This window comes from Phoca vitulina, unplaced genomic scaffold, assembly GCF_004348235.1.
Source record: "Phoca vitulina isolate PV1807 unplaced genomic scaffold, GSC_HSeal_1.0 scaffold4, whole genome shotgun sequence".
In the NCBI taxonomy this organism is placed as follows: Eukaryota; Metazoa; Chordata; class Mammalia; order Carnivora; family Phocidae; genus Phoca; species Phoca vitulina.
The window spans coordinates 77005039-77025761 of NW_022589707.1; the positions used below are offsets into that span (position 1 = coordinate 77005039).

General features: G+C 36.2%; 1 protein-coding gene across 1 annotated transcript in view; it reads right to left on the reverse strand.

The window, feature by feature from the left end:
* The window catches only part of PHTF2 (putative homeodomain transcription factor 2), a 102616-nt gene that overhangs the window by 41438 nt on the left and 40455 nt on the right, over window positions 1-20723 (reverse strand). Inside the window, exons 3-5 of the mRNA XM_032402292.1 lie at window positions 12429-12485; window positions 5676-5745; window positions 4944-5102 (exon numbers count right to left, since the gene is read on the reverse strand). Coding sequence (XP_032258183.1) covers window positions 4944-5102; window positions 5676-5745; window positions 12429-12485 — 286 coding nt within the window. The remainder of the gene's footprint in view (window positions 1-4943; window positions 5103-5675; window positions 5746-12428; window positions 12486-20723) is intronic.

Consider the following 20723-nt stretch of genomic DNA (forward strand, 5'->3'; position numbering starts at 1 on the left):
TGCTGCAATGAAAACCAGCTGCATATGAATCTAAGGGCATTCCTGATAAGATCACTAACACTCAAAAGAACCACTAACCTCAGGTGTACTTAACTTCTTTGTTTTACAAACAAGGATGTCTATGATGGCGTGTAATAAGGCTATAAAGAGCTTTTTTTTTTTTTTTTAAGATTTTATTTATTTATTTGACAGAGAGATACAGAGAGAACACAAGCAGGCACAGTGGCAGGCAGAGGGAGAGGGAGAAGCAGGCTCTCCACTGAGCAGGGAGCCAGACGCGGGGTCGATCCCAAGACCCTAGGATCAAGACCTGAGCCTAAGGCAGCCGCCCAACCGACTGTGCCACCCAGGCGCCCCAAGAGCTTCTTTTCAAATAGAGATTTATCTGCTCAGAAATAATAACATAAATTTACTTGGGTACATTTTTCGGGGAAACCAGTAAACACTCACCAATGCTAAACATTGCCACGTGAAGAAGAAATCTTGTTTCTGCCTGCTCAGCATCCTTTATACTTTCCAGACATTAAATCTCTTTATCTTTTGGGAGTCTGCCTCCTATATCTGTCAATCAAATGGTCTTATTTCTCCCACTTCAGGGAAAGACATGTAATCTAGTCTTACCAGAGTCTTAATTCTGGGCACAGGAATTAGTAAGGAAATGGGCATGTAACCTTAGCAGGACCAATCAGAATCTTTCTTGGGGATTAATACAGGTAGTTGGAAAGAAGGTCTTTCTCTTACATCACAAACACTAAGGACTATGGGAATATGAAATTGCCAGGGGCCACCTCAGCCACCTCCTTAAGAGACCAGCATGATGAGAACAAAATCAACAGTATAAAAAGTGAAGATATCATCTGAGGCTCTAGATCCAGCAATGCTTGGACACAGGGCCTAGGAGTTCCTAATTCTGTTTTGGAACAATTGGAGAATTTGAAAATTGGGAGATTTTTGTGCATTTTGTTAGGTGTGATTGTTGTAACGTGCTTGTGTAATGTGCATATTTTGAAGAGATGCATGTTGATGTATTCAGGAGTAAAACATCATGATGTATATAATTCATTTTAACAAAATATATTAAGTAAATATTCCAAAATATTAATAATGATTTAATCAAAAAGATGGGCATATGCTATTTAGAATGACTATATAAATTATCATGTAAATCAGGACTCTTTTGAGAGTGAAAGGAGAGCTGTTAATAAGAGCACCAGGACGACACAAGTAGGTTTGGACAGTTGGACAGTCCCAAGCAAACCAAACAAATGGCCATCCCAGTTATTGTTTTTGTAGTAGCCCATCTAGTTTCCTGGTTTTTTTGAAAATTTTTATGATCAGCGGTAAAAACAAACAAAAAAACCCAACACTTTTTGCAAAAGCTAGTTTGCATTTGGTTTTTGCCACCACAACTGAAAGAAAGGATTCTAGCATACCAAGATGCGAGCTTAGCTCCTCACATGTGTTTAAGAGGTATCATAAACACAACTTACAGCTTTATATTCTCCTGAATAATAATTTCTTTAAAAAGAAAAAAAAAAGACTTAAATTTTTTAAAATGCCAATCATCTTTATGAATTACCCTGGAATTTAACCCAAATTCTCTAGTTGTTTTATAAGAATCCAGAATTTTGAAAAGTATAGAGTTTTTGTTGTCTTTAATAGGAACTCTAATGTGACCTTTATTAAATTCCTTTACCTTTTTGAGCCTTGGTTTATTTTTTGTACAATAAAACAGGATATAGGTACTATAAATACATGTGAGGTAATACAATAAAACACTTTGAAAAGCTCCTTACATAAATAAATGTGTACCTAACGCTGGCAAATAGTACTTTTATTCACCATCATTAACTATCTTTAAAAAGAAGGGGGATGCAAATGCTACTTCAGAGTTTCAGAGTTTCTGGTATAACCTCCAAACTATTTTTCCCCTTTGAGTGAAGGGTTAAGAAGAAATCATTCACCTCTCTTATGTAATGCTAAATTATACTTTTTGATCATTTAATGAAGTCCGATGAACTAGACAGAACTACTGGAGATTTTTGCTAGGCAGTACTTCTACAGATTCCTCCAAGACCTCAACAAGACAACATGTTTTATTAGGCACAAAAGTCCCAAGGTAGGACTCCACATACTGGCCAAGCAGAACTCTAGGGATAATCGTCAGAAATACAAAATATCTAAAGTTTAATTTTCAGGTCTGTCCATCTTTGAGATTTAGTGGCAGATGTCAGGCACTGGGAGTAGTAAGACAAATAAGACATAGTCTCTGCTCCCTGCCCCTCCTCAACTCAGAAGAAAAGGGGGACACATAAAGAAACAAAATACCTGTAATGGTCTGAACTGTGCCCTCCCCCGTTCATATGCTGAAACCCTACAGTGCCTATATGGGTGTAGTAAAGGTTGAATGAAGTCATAAGGATGGAGCCTTAATCCAATAGCACCGATGTCCTTTTAAGACAAGAGATACCAGAGATCTCTCTGCTCACACCCAGCAGAAAGTCCATGGGAGGACACAGTGAGAAGGCAGCCATCCACAAGTCAGTAAGAGAAACCTCACCAGACACCAAGCTGATGGCACATTGATGTCAGACTTCCAGCCTCCAGAACTGTGAGAAAATAAATCTCTGTTGCTTAAGCCACACAGTCTGTGGTATTTTGTTATGGCAGCGCAAGCCAACTAATACAATTCCTATGAAGAGTGCTATAATGTGCACAGAAAGACCTATAGCTAAATTGGGGGGGGGCGGGTAGGAAAGGATTCTCAAAGAAGGTGGCACCGGATGCCTAATCTAACGGAGAGAACAAGTAGATGCAGATTAGGTGAATATAAGGCAAAAGGGCCACCCAAACAAAGAGAGTTGCACATTCAAAGGCATATAGGATTTAAAACAACAAACAAACAAAAACACCACAAAACAACAGAAAAAAGAAAGAGCAAAGAGCTAATTTAGTCTGGTAAAACCTGGGGAGAGATTCAACAAGGGACTGGCTAAAAAACTTGGCTTTCCTCTTGAAGGCAATGATAACTAGAAAGAGATTTAGACCTTAAGTGGCTGGTTTGAATTTGCAATTTAAAAGGTAAATGGACAGAAGGTAGAAGATATAAGGGCTCTTGGGAGTAATCTGGGTGAGAAATGATACAAGCAAAAAGCATAAATGGAGTTGAGAATACATAGTTGCGATACTTAAAAAGCATGTAATTGAAGTAAAAACCTATACTTAGTTATACAAAACCAAATCTGACTGCACACGATTCTTTCTACCTTTTAGGAGGTAAGGGTGGGATAGAGAATGAGGTAACTCAGAGCACTGCACCTTACTTTTATATGCAAAAAGATGGAGGCACAGGGGTTTCGAGAGGTACCAGCAGATTCCTGAGGGTCATTAAGGGTCATATCATCACTTTGTCACTGGCTGTGACTCGAAGCAGGTTAAGTCACTTCTTTGATTTGGTAGGAGAATATTCAGTGTTCACCACTTAAAATGTTAAACTTTGGTTCTGAACTGAAAAATATCTTTTTCATGTCTGATCTAACCTGTCTTCCTTATTTAACGTAGACAAGCCAGTAAGTGAATTTCAGATACAATATGTGAACTTCTAGTTACAATGGAAACTAGTCATTATAATAGCAAAAAAACAGCAAAAAGCTTAAGTGTCCAACACTGATGTAGGATAGAATATTTTACAATAATTTAAAAATGTATTTTTAAGACTCTGATACTTGTGATGACATAAGGCAAAAAAACACAACTGTTTATACAGAATAATCTCAACATTTAAAAATGTTACAAAGTAAACTGCGAAAGGCAAGATTATGGGTGGGTTTTTTGTTTTTTTCCTACATTTTCCACATTTTCTGCAATGAACATTCATCATTTCTTCAATCAGAAACACACACATACTCTATTGACAAAAATCATAAATCTTCAGAGTTCACTCCCTTTTATGTATATAAGATGTACCCTGGCTTCAAAGAAACAACTTTACCTAAATAAAAGTCTGTAGGTTTTATTACATTTTCATTTACTTAAAAGACATTTATCTGAAAAAAAAAAAAAGATATTTATCTTTTTACTTAGAGTTTGTTGATAAACCATATTTAAATAATCATTCAAGGTTACAACGATGTTTTTAAAAAAGCAAGACATTAGAAAGACTGAAAGGGTACCCACTAAATTAAAATCATTGCTTTTACTAGAGTGCGGGGATGAGTGGTGTCTCCCTCACGCCCCAAGCGCGCCGCGCGCCCTGGAGTATGCGTTACAGCCGCGGCTCCCACTGGGCACCAGAGTGCTGCTGCGCGGGGAGGCAGCGTGACGGGCTGCGCGCGTGCGACTCGGCAGTCGGAACGCTGAGACTTGAATCTGGACTCTCCCGCACCTGCAAACTGTGACTTTGCGCCCTCAGGTCCTTCGGGTCCCCTTTCTATCAGCGAGGCAGAATACCAGTACTTACACTTCCCTGCATGGTGGCTGTGAGAATTAAATGAGAATCTGAAGAGCACTCAGAAAATGGGGTACAGACTCTCAGTACAGAATGAGGACAGTCTCAGAACACAGTGGTCAAAAGAAAAGAGAAACCATGGCTCAGACAGGAAAAATGAACTCCTACCGCTTGTATAAAAAAAGACTAGCGTGGTAGGTATATGTGGATGTATGTGCATTTGAAGAGACTTTCTAGTTGTTAAGTTCCTCTCAATCTGCATTTTTCTTTAGTCATCCACAGATTCTAATTTTCATAAAATTATACTGGAAAATAACTGCTTTGTTTTCTCAAACATTTTTAACACCAAACCAGTTGTGTCTTACTAAATGAAATACCACAATAAAAATGTATCTTCATACTCAGTATAATATGTTTTTTAAAAAGTCTTAGTAACCCTAAAAATATAACATCCTGAAAGTTAAAAGCAAAATGAATTTCTATCATTTAATTATACCTTGCAGAAGATAAAGGACAAGAAGCCAGAAAAAGATGACTTTTGATGTTACTTGTAACCACCACCGGAAGAAAAAGGGGAAAAACACAACTCGAACAATTCCCTTTCTAGTCAGAGAAGTCCAAGGACTTTCAGGTTTTGCCTTAGCAAATGCAGACCCTGAAAAAGGTAAAATAAATGACAGAGTACATTTATCATTCTTTAATTTCCTTAGAGAAAAAATTTCAACATTTGAAGAACAAAAAACCATGTCTAATTTTATTTTGTATTACACTGTGAGAAATGGCCAATTTTGGGTAGTACACAGAGTTTAAAAACATTCTTCATGCTATCATATTAATATTAACTCAGGTACTCTGAAAAAAAACTATTTTAACTGAAATGACAGCAGAATTTCTCCCACATATTTTATAAATATAAGACAATGTTCAAATGTCAGTTCCAATTAGGAATTAAAAGTTACCACTTTAATTTTTATAATCAAGCCATATAGCTTGCTAAGCAAACACAAGCTGGTTTTCTTTCCTTTTTATTATTTCTTGGACTGATCTCTAGTGGGAGTAAAGACTAGTAAAGACCAGTAAATACCTCCGTTACCTCTTGTATGACTCCTGCCTTCGCTTATGCTCACATTGCTTTTATTTCTACAAACATATATCTAACCCACTTTGAATTCTGTTTCTTCAAGGTCAATTTCTAATTGCATTAAGCTTTTATTTATTCAAGACTCACCTCTTACAAGATCAACATCTATGAGGTCTGGTTTCACATGCGCTGTTTTCTTTGGTTTATTCCTTAAACCCTATAATATATTAAAGTAGGATTGGTAAGAGAGTAGATCTTAGAAGTCCTCATCACAAGAAAAAAAAAATCTTTGTGACTAGTAGGGGGATGGATGTTAACTACTTATTGTGGCATCATTTCTCAATACATACAATGTATTTCTCAATATATACAAATATTGAATCATGCTGTATACCTAAAATATAATCTATATGTCAATTATACCTCAATAAAAAAATAGTATTGGAATTCAATAGATATATTTTTAAATCCAGAATAACAGAAAATAATCAAATTCTAAAGATCTCAATTAAAAAAAACTTTAATATACTGGAGAAAAATATAACACATTGTATACTTGTTACAATTGGAATGTAACTGTAGTATTGAATACATTTTATTACTTTCCAAAAGGATAAATTTAGGGATGTGTGTAACAGGGGAGGCCTGTTTGTTACTAGAAGTAAAATTCTAGAACAAAGACTATCACTACCACTCAATTTGGATGTACAGTCTGAGATGGTCCACGAGACTGTGTTGGCCCCAGATTTGCACAGGAGAGTGCATTGAGGCTGGCTGGGAGATCAGGGGCCCTGAAAGGCCCTCAAGGTGTGATGCTGGGGGCGTTGGTGCAAGATGCAGTGGCTCACAAAGCTGGGGACCGACTGGGGATGCAGACTTCTCAGCTGATGCCAGCCTGTGGGGATGGTATTAGCTGAGACCCAGAGAGGATGATGCATATCTCAGGGTCGCCACTATGTTCACATGCCAACCACTAACGAGACCACGATGCCACCTAATCACCTTAGAACTTAGACGCCATGCCCAGGCGGAGGAGGAGGAGGGAAAAGCAGGAGTCACAAACTGAATTAGTTTAAACTCGGAATTACTGAACACTAAGATTAAGTTTCTGCCACCAGTGTACAGAGTGGGAATAAGGGTAGAGATCAAAATCATTGGAAAAAAAAAAAAAACCTACACTTAAAACTAGGATGTTAAGAATTGGAAGAGCTTAGGCTAAATTCCTCAGGAGCCAAATAGAGGCTGAGATATGAGACGCAGTGTTTAGATGATTTGTTTATTATTCATTCAATTAATCAAGTGTGCAGTAAATTCTGTTTGGTCCTGATCCAAAAAACAGCGACCCCTAAGGTAAAAATTTAGTTAAGTACTGTGCATCTAAAACAAAGAAGAGGAGACTATTTGAGCTCAGAATTAACTGAGATGTTTAAACCAAAATGTACCCTGAAATCAAGAAGCAATTAACTCCAAACCCTTTCAAACAGTCTGTCCATGTGAAGTTGAAAACTACTCAGAGGTACAAATATAAAAGAGAAGAAAAGAGGAAAGAAGACATAGCCATGGTAATTTTATATACAGTCGGATCCTCATATTCATAGATTCTATATTTGCAAATTTATTTTATCCCCAAATCAATACTTGCTGTGCTTTTGCAGTCATTTGGAGACATGCACAAAGTAAGAGTGGCAAAAAATTTGAGTCACCCAATGTGCACATTCGCAGCTGCAAACAAGGCAACAATCTGCTTTATTTCAGCTCTCATGCTGAAAATAAGTATCCTTTTCACAGTCAATTTAGTGCTGGGTTTTGCTTTTTTTGTACTTCTTGTTGGTAATTTTGTTGTTTAAAAATGGACCTCAAGCACAGTACAGAAGTGCGGTCTAGTGTTCTAAGTGTAAAGAAGGCTGTGATGTGCCTCACTGAGAAAATGCACGCTAGATAAGCTCTGTTTGAGTGTGAATTATAGTATCACTGGCCATGAGTTCAGTTGTTAATGCATCAACAATATCTCTTAAACAAGGTGTCTTTCAACAGAAACATACATAAAACAAGGATACGTACTGATCACCTGACGAAAGTGTTATGACTAGAGGTGGAGCAATGGTCAGTATTTGCTAATTCAGTGTTCATGGTGACGTCACAGAATGTAACTCCTGCGAATAACAAGACTTGACTGCACCTGTACTTAATTTTCCATTTTAATGTCATGATAGAGTGGCTCGCAGACTATGAATCACCCCCAATATTTTGCAAATTGGAAAACCAATTCTAATAATACAAACATGTAAAAACAAAATTTCATTAATAGAGCACTATTTAGATTTGATATGAAGTTTGAGATTTAACCTTTATTACTGCCAACAAATGTGAAAACAGTAACATATTTTGATTTACTTCTATCTTTTATACTTTCTTTTTCTAATAATTTGAAAATAATCTTATTGCCAATGTTTTATGACAAATATGAAGCTTAATTTACTGCTGTACACCTAAAATTTTTATCAGGTTGTTTTAAGAACTTAAAGTCCTTATGAGAGGAACAGTAAATTAACCTGATTTATGCAACTGTGTTGTTTTTCAGTATGTTCATTCTTCTTGACCTTTTTCTATGTGGTTCATTTCCTATTTAATATTTTATTAAAACATTTATTTTGAGCTACATTGTAGAGTCACAGCACAACTGCCAGTTTTATTTGACTGATTGACTGACTTTGAGAGAGAGAGTGAGAGAGTTTGTGCTCATGAACAGGGGAAGGGGGAGGGGCAGAAGGAGAGGGAGAGAGCGAATCTTAAACAGGTTCCACGCCCAGTGCAGAGACTGACATGGGGCTCAATCTCACAACCCTGAGATCATGACCTGAGCCAAAATCACGAGTCAGATGCTTGGGGTGCCTGGATGGCTCAGTTGTTAAGTGTCTGCCTTCAGCTCAGGTCATGATCCCATAGTCCTGGGATCGAGCCCCGCATTGGGCTCCCTGCTCAACAGGAAGCCTGCTTCTCCCTCCCCCACTCCCCTTGCTTGTGTTCCCTCTCTCACTGTCTCTCTCTCTGTCAAATAAATAAATAAAAAAATCTTAAAAAAAAAGAGTCGATGCTTAACTGACTAAGCCACCCAGGCACCCCTTATTTATTTATTTTATTTTATTTTATTTATTTTATTTTTTATAATTGCCAGTTTTGATAAAACTCCCCTTCATGGTAACGTATCAGAATATTTAGAGGGTTTAAAGTAAGAAAAACAGGGGCACCTGGGTGGCTCAGTCGGTTAAGCAGCTGCCTTCAGCTCAGGTCATGATCCCAGGGTCCTGAGATCGAGCCCTGCATCAGGCTCCCTGCTCAGCAGAGAGTCTGCTTCTCCCTTTCCCTCTGCCTGCCGCTCTGCCTACTTGTGCTCTCTCTCTCTCTGTCAAATAAATAAATAAATAAAAACCTTTAAAAAAATAAATAAAATAAAATAAGAAAAACAAAGAAAAATATCACTGATAAATCTTCTAACATTAATGATTTTAAACACCAAACTAAAAGATAACAGCACCCATACGTAAGCATTCATAAAATCTGATTTTAAGTAAGTAGATATTTTAAGTTGGAAAATTTTAAATTGGTTTAGAGTAAACTATATTCACGCAAAATAGCATAGCTTTCAGGACTATCAAAAAGTTTAAATGGACAAACAAAAAACGAAAACTAAGTTCCAAAGAAAAGATTTAATAACTACTGACTTAACTAGAAAGTAGAAACAATCAGGCACTATAAATACAATTACTCTCCAAGAATCCAAGTAATATATATATATATATATTTTTTTAAAGATTTTATTTATTTGACAGAGAGAGACACAGCGAGAGAGGGAACACAAGCAGGGGGAGTGGGAGAGGGAGACGCAGGCTTCCCGCGGAGCAGGGAGCCCGATGCGGGGCTCGATCCCAGGACCCTGGGATCATGACCTGAGCCGAAGGCAGACGCTTAACGACTGAGCCACCCAGGCGCCCCCAAGTAATATATTCTTTATTGAATATACACTTAAACTCTTACAGTACATTCCTAAGGCACAATAACACAAATTGTATGAAGTTTTGTATTTTTTCAAATCTGTAAGTACACAGCTAATGTTGAGCCAAAAAGCTTGTAACAGCTGTTTAAATTTAGAAAGTACTTCTGTTCAATGATGCAGACGTCCCATACTTGGAACATTTATAATACCGTGACTCCACCAAAGGACGTAACCATCAGTTTCACTTTCCAGAAATCCTATTTAGTTTCCCCCATCCTGTTTCTCCTCTATAATGACTTTAAATAGCATGGTTCTTTTTACTAAAGCTTTATAACTCTAGTAAGTACTAAAACTGGGGGAAATTCCACATTTACTTTTAAATTTGGGTCAAGGTGAACAGAAAGTGGGAAGTTTTTGGTTATAATTTCTAAAATGTTTAAGAAAAAAATAATTTGCAACTTACAGAAAACTTCAGCAATATCAACTAAGGGTCTTCAATTTTAAAAAAATAAACATTTCCAAAGAATATATTTTGATTTCTTTAGTTGCTGCTCACTGCTGTGACAGACAGACAATTGAGTAGAGAGGACAAACTCAATGCATTCCATATAGTGTTTTCTAAGTACCTGGTCCTTAGAAACCTTGGGTTTCTTTTTAAGTCAAATATTAATACTAATACATCACAGTTATTTCTCTACCTTTCTTAGAATAAATGCAAAATTATTTTACACAATAAATAATTTGCCTCCACTAAAATGTTTAGCAAGAATAGAATGTTTTAGGCTTATCAACAAATTGACCCCTTTATTTAATTCAAAATAATAAGAGTAAGCTTTAATACTGTTTTTAATTCTTCACTTACTATTACAAAATACTATCTTTAAAGGGAGATATATTTCAGAAAAAAAGTTATAGTTCTTAGCCTTCTCCAAGTTCATCCTGTCAGTGCACCAAGGAACGGCTAATATAATTCTCCGTTACACTAACCTCTATTTAGGCATTAAGATAGTTCTGAAAGTGAGGAATATAGCATTTTGTGATGAGCGGATTAAAAGGTTTCAAGGCATCTTTACTAAACCTGCATGCTGCTCTTCACTTGTTTGAGTATTCTTACTCTTCATGATACTCTTGCCAGACTACCATCTCATGGATCTCTTACCTCCCTCACTTACATCTCTCCCTTTACTTATCCATTAACTGTTGTTTCCCAGTGTTCTGTTCTCAGACTTTTCCTGTCATCAACCAGTGTAAATCTCACTCCTATAGCTGTATTGATATGTGTTATTATAGATAATATATACAGCACACATATACACATACCTATATACGCACACACTTCCATACTGAGGACTCCCAAATCTCTCTCCCAAGTACCATCTGAATATTTCTAAAGCACAATTTTAAATCTGCTCCTCTTCTAGTATTTCCCATCCCACTTGCTGCTGCCTGAGTGAAGTTTCTAAAACAGAAATTTAAGCAGGTAACATTTTCTGTTTAAAATCCTTCAATGTCTCCCTCATTGTTTTCCAGATTATGTCCAGACTCTCCCACGTGAGGCAGTCAAGCCCCTGCACAATCTGACTCCCCTTTTCTTTTCTAGTTTCATGCTTACGCACCCCAATCTCCTTCCTCCATCCAACCTATTACCAATCAAGCTCCTTGAAGATTCCTCAGTCAGTCATGCTCCTTCTTTCCTGCATGTTTATTTTCATACGCTCTTCATTCTGTCTGGAATGTTTTCCTCATTCTTCCTAATGTCTGTCAAACTCAGCTCATGAGTCACTTCCTCTGTGAAGTCTTTCCTAACCTACCCAGGGCTGCTTCCCCCTGCACTCCCCGACAGAGACCTAAACTGAACCAATCTCATCTGTAATTATGAATCTCATCTACAAAATTATAATCCATTCCATCTTTTCCATGATTTAATCCTGTATTTAACACATAGCAGGTGCTTACGGCAACTTTAATTCTTCATGAAAATAGTTTAAAGATTAAAATTGACCAGTGGCAAAGAATCTTGCTCTTTATTATAGATGACTAAGTTGTCTAAACACTGAGATTTTTTTTTGACAGATTTTTAAGAAACTATAGACACTGGTTTCCAATCTAACATAAACCTTTTCATACAAAATAGAAAATGTCAAGCCACTAAAGTAACATTCTCTGGGCTCAGATTAAATTTAGCTCGTGCAGGAACACACAGATTAGTATTATCTATGCAAATGAAAAATATAAATCTTATTATCAAAAAGGAGCAACTGCTGAGAAACAGAACAAATTCAGTTAAAAAAATATTTTTCATGTTAGCCAGGTAGCCTATGAGAATGTCTTATCAGCCTAAGTGATTACATGTTCAAGAAGAAACCACCTACTACAAAAACATTTCCACTAATGCTTTACTTTCCTAAGTTCTTTTAAGAAATGACCAACTCTTCAGCAACTCTACTTGCGTTCAAGTCATTCTGTTAGTAGCACCAAAAGCAGATCTCAGTGAAGCAGAGCAGCATCTGACAGGGTCATTCAGGCGGGAAAAGTCCTGAGACACTTACCAGTTTAATAAACTGCACAGAGCAATGACAGCGTCAAAAGGGAGGAAAAGCAAACTAGAAGTGTAAGGTGACAAGTGAAGGGGAGAGAGCTGATAAAAAATAGTCGTTAGAAATTAAATCTTAAAAGAACAGAAAGATGCCAAAAAGAAAAAAAAAAGAAAGAAAGAAAAAAAATCATCAGAGGTAAAGACACATGACTATGCCAGCATAAGAGTTTACCTCTTTATTTAAAAGTGTGGATAGAATAAGTAATATTTATACCTTAAAAGTGTATGGAAAGATAAAAGATAAAATGTGGTTAATAATCAATTTATAGAACTATGTTTCAGAATATACAAAATTAAATAAACTTGTTACCTTGATTTCTCTTTGTTCAACAGATTTTTCCCATATTTGTTGATCATATGCTCCAATCTATGAAAATAAATAAAATACAACACTGCATTAAGTGATCGCCGTTGGTACCCGTCCAATAGGTATAACTCTGCTTGCACTGTAAGCAACTCAGCGTTCATTCAGCACAGAGTAGATTCAGCTTTGTCTCAGACTTCCGGGATCGATATTGTACTGCAGTAGTTCTCAAAGGTACAGTTTCAGGACCAGCAGTTTTAGCATCACCTGGGAACATGCTGAAAATGCAAACTCTCTGGCCTCACCCCAGAGCTGCTGAATCAGTAATATGGCTGTGGCACCCAACTATCTGTGTTTTAAAAATTCCTCTTGATGATTCTGATATACTACTAAAGTTTGAGAACCACTGCCCTAGGGAATCCTTTATTTTAAATAAACACAGCTCTGGTACCTCCAAGAAAAAACTACCAATAATAAATGTTTTATGGAGTTATTTTTAAAGAAAAAAATACAAATGTTCGACAGAATTAAAAATTCATAAACATGTAGATCACAGTTACCACTTGGGTTACAGTTTAAACTGGAAAATAGTCTTGAAAGCGACTGAAGGCACAGGGTAAACATCAAGAAGTAGAATTCCTTTTAGCTTCTATGCCCATCGCGCTCAGATGCTGGGAAGTTCTCTGAACTACACCTTCACCTGGGCAGGATGAACAAACCATTTTTACTCTCTGTCTCTAAGTTCTTTGCTGTTAACACCTATTGTCCCAGCACCTTAATCCCCAATGTCCAACGGGACACTGAAATGGGTCATTAGCTTATAGTTTTAACTGAGGATTTTCACTTTTAGCGTTAATTGAAAATTAGAATCCTGAGAAATTAAAATCACTTCAGTTAATTACAATTACAAGATGAGACAGAGACCAGAGACAGGCAGATATATTATGAGGATATTCAGCAAAGAGTATTTTCTGACTTATAACATCATTCTACCCAGAAGTCTTTTTTATCTACAACATTCTTTAAAATCTTGTTTCAAGAAATGAGAAATTGAGAATCCAAGCTGGTTTAAAGACAGACATGAAGGGGGTAGAATAAAATGATTACATGACTCCATAAGGACCCTTCATTTCTATTATTCTCTCTTACACATCATCTTATTCGTACTAACTTCTCTGGTCCGTTAAATCCTTTTCTCTTTTTCATCAATTTCCTGTGACTCCTTTCTTATTTTTAAAATCACTTTGTCATATAATATACACTGCAAATTAAAATCTTAGAACACCTAGACCAAGCCACATGGACTGAACAACTCACTTAGATGTAACCAAAATTGCCATGAGTCTCTCTCTAAAGCAGGACAGATTAGCAATAACCAATTGGTTGGACTTAATGGCCGAGCTGACCTGCAGTGACTAGTTGTCCTTTATCCTCCTAAATTTTAAATTCAATCAATCATCCTCCTTAAAATCAAAAAAGTTAAGCATGGGGACACAGATTCCACAAGAGCAATTCTGCTTTAACTTGATAATTCAGAATGACTGGGTTTAATTCAATTAACATTTATTTTTTATTTTTATTTTTTTTTAAAGATTTTATTTATTCATTTGAGACACAGAGATACAGAGAGAGAGAGAGAGCATGAGCAGGGGGAGAGGCAGAAGAAGAAGGAGAGGCAGGCTCCCCACTGAGCCAGGAGCCAGACACGGGGCTTGATCCCAAGACCCTGGGATCATGACCTGAGCTGAAGGCAGACGCCTAACCATCTAAGCCACCCAGGTACCCCAACATTTATTTTTTTAAATGTGCAACTATTTCAATGGCACTGCATACTTTTTAGTGAAACAATAACCCAAACTAATAAAGAATAGGTACCTATATGTTTTAATGATTATTTTGACAGTATTTTGTTTTGATGTATAAAAGAATGCACTAAATTCTCTTTAAAAAGAACTCTATTTTTATTTCAAGATGACAAGAACATGGACATGGAAATATATGTCTCACGATCTTAAAATCAGGGAAAATAAAATAATGCATATGCAAAAAAACAAATCAGAAATGCACTGTCAATCCTTGGCCTACCCAGGTTAGATGCAATCCCAGCAAAGTACTCAATGGCTCCAGGCTTAAAAAGGTTCAGAAAGTCTAATAAATCTTGCAGGGAAGCGGTGGCTAAAAGTGGAAAAGCTTTTTGAAGGCCAAGGTACTTGTAAATAGCAGAATGTAACCCTAAAAAAAGGACAGGGGTGGTGAGGGATAGTCCTATAAAAAGGATGAAGATGGCTTATTTTATTGGAGAGTCCATTTTTTTTTTCAAAGACTTGATGATGGGTTATCTTAACCTTTAAAAAAAAAAATAGATAAATGTCACTTTCCATTACAAGCAATTAAATGTCTCTCCAGTGGAGACATCAGTTTTCTTTTGCAGTAGACATTTTTGTTTTAAAAATACTACCAGATACACCCTTCAGTTACATAAACAAATAGACCACTTTCTTGAAAAACACTGTGAGGGTGCCATGAACCTAAATGCGGGTTCTTTACATGGTCACAGCTCTGCTTGCTAATGCATATGCCCTTAACAAATTAGTCTTAAATATAAACTCAGACTGAATTGTGTCTGTATCTTGGGATGTGTGTGTGATACATCAGAGGCCTTGTGAAATCAGGGTGGTGGCAGGATGCCAGAAGGGACAGGGAAGGAATTCTAAAGATCCCTTCTGATCTAAAGCCTCATTTGATTCCATGATGAAATCTGTCAAGATAGAACGGGACACCTGCAGCTGAGGTCAAGCTATTCCCCTGAAATAAACATAATCTTCGGGACGCCTGGGTGGCTCAGTCGGTTAAGCGGCTGCCTTCGGCTCAGATCATGATCTCAGGGTCCTGGGATCAAGTCCCACATCGGGCTCCCTGCTCAGTGGGGAGTCTGCTTCTCACTCTCTCTCTGCCCCTCTCCCTTCTTATGCTGTCTGTCTCTCTCTCTGACAAATAAATAAATAAAATACTAAAAAAAAAAAAGAAACAATCTTCTGGTCAATCATCGTAGAGCAAGAAAAGAAGTGAAACAAACTGAAGAAGAGAAGAACCATCTGCTCAAGACTTAGGGTCAAGGATGAAGAATAACTTGTAGAGCTGTGCTAACAAAATTAAAAGCAAATGACAAATTTTCTAAAGATTCTATTTCTATTCTACCTCTGACACACAGACACTTGGCAGACTTGACTAAATCACCTAAACTTGAAACTGTTTCTTTTTTTTTATTTCTTCTACAGAAAATTAAATCAAAAGCTGAGTCCAATTATAGTTCTCTGCAAAAAATCAGGTCAAAAAATTACCTTATTTTTTAAATTCCATACAAAAGATTAAAAGAATCTCAGTAGTAACATTTGTCTAACAGAACAGAAATTTTAATCAGATAATATGTTCTTCAAGTGAGAAAAGAATATTATGTAATATTTTGGCTACTTCTACATTTCAGCTATCCTAACATATTCTCCCCTGCCCCCCACAAAGCCTCCACTATTCGAGTGTCTAGAAAAGTGTCCAACATTGTACAGAAACAAAAGGATGTATATACACAAATAATGCTTTGTTGGTAGACAGACTTACAAATACCAAGCTAATTAGTGTATGAGTAGTTCTGTGGCCTTCCAACCATATTCTTCATAACTGACGAGCTGTTTCAAGGAGGGAAAAACATTGCTTCTCTCATGAGAGAAGACTCTTAAATCCTGATTTACATTTGATGTGCAGGCAACAGTTTTGTGCATGTTAAGAAAGTTCATTCTCTGGTGCTTGGCTATGGTAAGCAATTTTATTAACACTCTGGTTATTATTCGCACAGATGCCATGAACACCTTAAGCTTCCAGTGTCCTCTTACCCAACCAGAGCTGACCTCTTTTTTTTTTTTTTTAACTTGGTCCCTTTGCTCTCTACAAATTCATCCTGCGTCTTCAACAGCAGGTCTGACAACCCTATATTGATCTCTTATAATACTTCCCATAATGACAGTAAGGACAATTCTAAATTTCCTTCCCACAGGCTTTAATTCCTAATTATTGTGAGCATTACCCTTCCCGGCAGAACATCCAGCCAACTACTTCAACTACTAAGATTGAAGCCGTAAGATGCAAATATCTTTGTTTGCTATCTTCTCCATCTCTAGTATCCATTTTCTCGATTGTTTCTAGTATTTTCGTTCCTCCTATTTTTATAAATGAACTTTGCACCTTTACAGAGGTAAAGACTTATTAAAAGCAAACCAAAAATAATAATAATAACTGAGGGAACAGCATCCTGAAAGTGGTAAAAAAATTTTTTTTAAGGAAAAAATGAGAAGAAATTAAGACACTATAGTAATATCAAGTGAATTAAAATTGAATTAAATGAATACTATAGATATTTTCTGACCTCCTGAAGACTATCATAAAAGGAAAATGTATATGGTATAAATCTGAAATTAATGTAGCTAATGTTACATTAAGTATATATGTAAATATAAAGTAGATATTTAAAAAGAAACATGAAAGCCATTAATAGAAATTATCTAAAAGAAGTATATAAGAGAAAAACACTTTTACTTTCTTCTTTGTATTCACTGTTATTGTACCATTTTTTTTTCTAATAACAGATATGTACTACTTTTATAAAGCAGGATTCTAATGCAAGTCTGGTAGACTCCAAATTAATTTGAACTAATTATCTAGGAAATTAATGTTACTGTCACTAAATAGTATCTTTACAGGGAATCCTCTACCTCTACCTGTCATCAGTCTAATTTTTTACGTTTCTGTACACTGAGACAAACAAAATGGGGCAGGGGAAAAGAGGGGAGGACAAGGAGGGAAAGTCAGGGATAGAGAGGGATGAGGGAGGAGAGGATTGGTAGGTGGAGAAAAAGACTGTCTTTGTCTAGGTGTCTGCCAGAATCAGTCTTCTAAGAAAAAAAAATTTGTAATGAATATGATGGTATCAAGAGTACAAATGTTAAAACCTAGACAATTAGATGGTGAAATGAGAAACACGTATCACTAAGGAATTCTAGAAAAGAAACGTTTGAAAAACAATTTGAAAAGCTACTCTTAGGTGATCTGATTACCTCCCAGGTCATCACATTCAGAACAGCAGTGGCTCAGATATCAAGAGGCTAAAGAGAAGGTATCTTGCTTCAAAAAGGTAGTTACCAATAGTTTAATTAGATTAAGTGCTTAGATAAAAGATTTAGAGTTCACAAATAAATATAAGCTGGGCAAATAGAGGCCCAGATTTGCACACATATTTTAAGCACCTCATTTCCTTAGCGAATGAACAGATAGACCACAATACTATATATCAAAGTCCTAATTTTTCCTATCATTTTCTATCATGCTCAGTTTCATTTCTTGGAATCTCATTTCAGAAACTCTGAAAAGCAAGCTATTAATTCTCATAAACATCAAATTTAATTCAAAAAGTTAACACAGAGTCCAAATCCCTTCCTAGCTTGGTGCACTCAGTAAACAACAGAGGCCAATCGTGACCAGGACAAATGTAGTCCACCTTTGGTAGCAAGAGTGTGTGTTAAAAGCATGACAAGGATACAGGCTCAAGAATCTCTTGAGACCATTTCACCCTAAAAAAAAAAACAAAACAACAACAGCAAGTAAGAAGAAAGAGATGCCTGTGACCTTGCTGATTCTTTCCATCTCTAAAGTGACAGTAAATATATTCTATTTTTTTCTGTGACTATTTTTTGTACATACATCATCAACTACAAGACCCTTATAGGTAAAGTTCATTTTGCTTTTACACTTATGACAAGTCCCATATTTTAATAGTGATTTAATAGCTGTACAACCAAAGATAATTTTTAACTTTGAGTCTTTTTTTTTTTTATAAAAATAGAAGTTATCAATCAGAAAATACCCTGTTATATTTGGAGTGTTGGTTTTTAAACTTTCGTTCTCTCATTGCCTTAGTTGATCAGCTTCTAATGTTTCCTGACAGGAGTAGAGAAGACTCCGGACTGTGCAAGAGAAGTGGATTTTCATCCTGCCTCCTTCATGACTAGTCTTACGGTCTTGGCAAGTTTCTTGACCTCTGAGCATCTGTAAAATGGGGACAACGAAACATACTTCACAGAACTAGAATGTAAAAAGGTGATGTCTGGTATATAGTTGGTGCTCTTTAAATATTAGTTCTTTCCTTTCTTGGTAAGTCAGTCTCTCTAAGCCTTAATACCTCATTTTTAAATTGATAAAGTTGACCTATACTTAAATTAATTTTATAACAATATTTATATTCACTAATGATGATTTGGATGGCCACAACTGCTTAATGTGTGAGTATGGGGACAGAAAAGACTCATTACTACTATGAAAAAAAGAACCAACAAAAGCAGCTAGAAATGCCTAAGCAAAAGGTACAAAGAAGAAAACAAAAATAAGGTGTATGGAGATAAATTCATTTTCTTAATTAAAAACCAATGTTATACTTTTTTAAAGAATTGTTCACAGTTTAATTGTGTAAGACTGATGAATCACAGACCTGTACCTCTGAAACAAATAATACATTAAATGTTAAAAAAGAAGATAGTAGGAAGGGAAAAATGAGGGGGGAGGAAATTGGAGGGGAGGAAGAACCATGAGAGACTATGGACTCTGAGAAACAAACTGAGGGTTTTACAGGGGAGGGGGGGTGGGGGGGTGGGTTAGCCTAGCTATTAAGGAGGGCACGTATTACATGGAGCACTGGGTGTTATACGCAAACAATCATGGAACACTACATCAAAAACTAATGATGTAATGTATGGTAACTAATATAATAAAAGAAAATTAAAAAAAAAAAAAAAAGAATTGTTCACAGTTTATAAATGAAAACAGGGCTGTCAACACCCAAAACCTAATTTGCCCAGACACCTAAACTATGTAACTTTCATTCTCACAAGTTTGATAAAAAAGAGAAATTGAAGTGTGGAACAATATAATAAAATTAAAGTTACTGAACAAAACAGTGACTCTGAGAATAAAATATCCAATGAAAGGAAACTTATATCTATAATCCCCCAAATGATGCTGTCACAGCGGACATTCTGAAATCAGACCTAGTACTTCTGTTCATATCACTAAATTATACTAAAGAAACTATTTGCGTCATTCAGAACTATTAGAATTATTGATTAACCTTGAGATAAATCTCTACCTAGCATTAGTAGAAACTAATTCTTTAGACATTTTTTAAACTTTTAATTCCAAAGTATAGCTCTCAAAGTTTATCAAATAGGTTTTCACTGTTCTTTGCTCAGAACTGCTGCCTTTCAAACAGATTTCTCTATTGAATGCTTGGCAATATCTCTGAGTCCTTATAACTGCTCCTGAAGAGCCTTGTTTCTAACCTATTATCTTAAAAGCAATTCCCCTTACTTCTCCATTTATATGCTCTCCTATTCTATTCTCTATTCTATTCTCTCGAGAGCAGGAACACAAGCAGAGGGGGAGTGGGTGAGGGAGAAGCAGGCTTCCCGCCGAGCAGGGAGCCCGATGCGGGGCCCGATCCCGGGACCCCAAGATCATGACCTGAGCCGAAGGCAGTCGCCTAACCAACTGAGCCACCCAGGCGCCCCTTCCTCTACAATTCTAAAGTTATTTGGGGGTAGGGGAGAACATGGATAAGTATTAAAAGAAGTCTAAATCATGAAATAAATATGAATAATTTTAAGCAAAAAGTTTCTTTGTAACCTTTTTGCTTCAACTGTCCTTTATTTCTTCTATTAGTTATTAGCAGAATCATATAATCAAATATGTTAACTACAGAAAAGAAAAGCTGCTTGAGAAAAAAATACAAAACTTTTAAAAAGATTAAAATCCTTTTTTGGGGGGGAGGATACAACTTTTCAAGAATGAAAACAGATTTCTAGAATCCAATCAGTTTTAAAATACATTATCAAGCTAGCCTCTGACACTCAGACAGAAACACCGAAGTCTGAAAATATATTATCATCTGCAGATACTAAAATCTAGGTAATCAGCAAAGATTCCATTAATTGTAAGTAATAATAGTTAAAGCCACTTAAAAATTTTCCCACATATTCTGTCAATTTATGCTTCATCTAGAATCACACCCTTTCCTGCATTAACCCTAAGAATAGTGTATTACAGGTCACATACATATAATCAAATCATGAATCATGACCAATTTCCTATTGCCTAGGGAAAACCAGTTAATGATATAGTAAAACACTGACTCAAGTTTGGAAAAAAAGTCTTGAAGAGTGTTCTTTAATTCAACAAAAAGAAATGATTACGGTAGAACCTGCC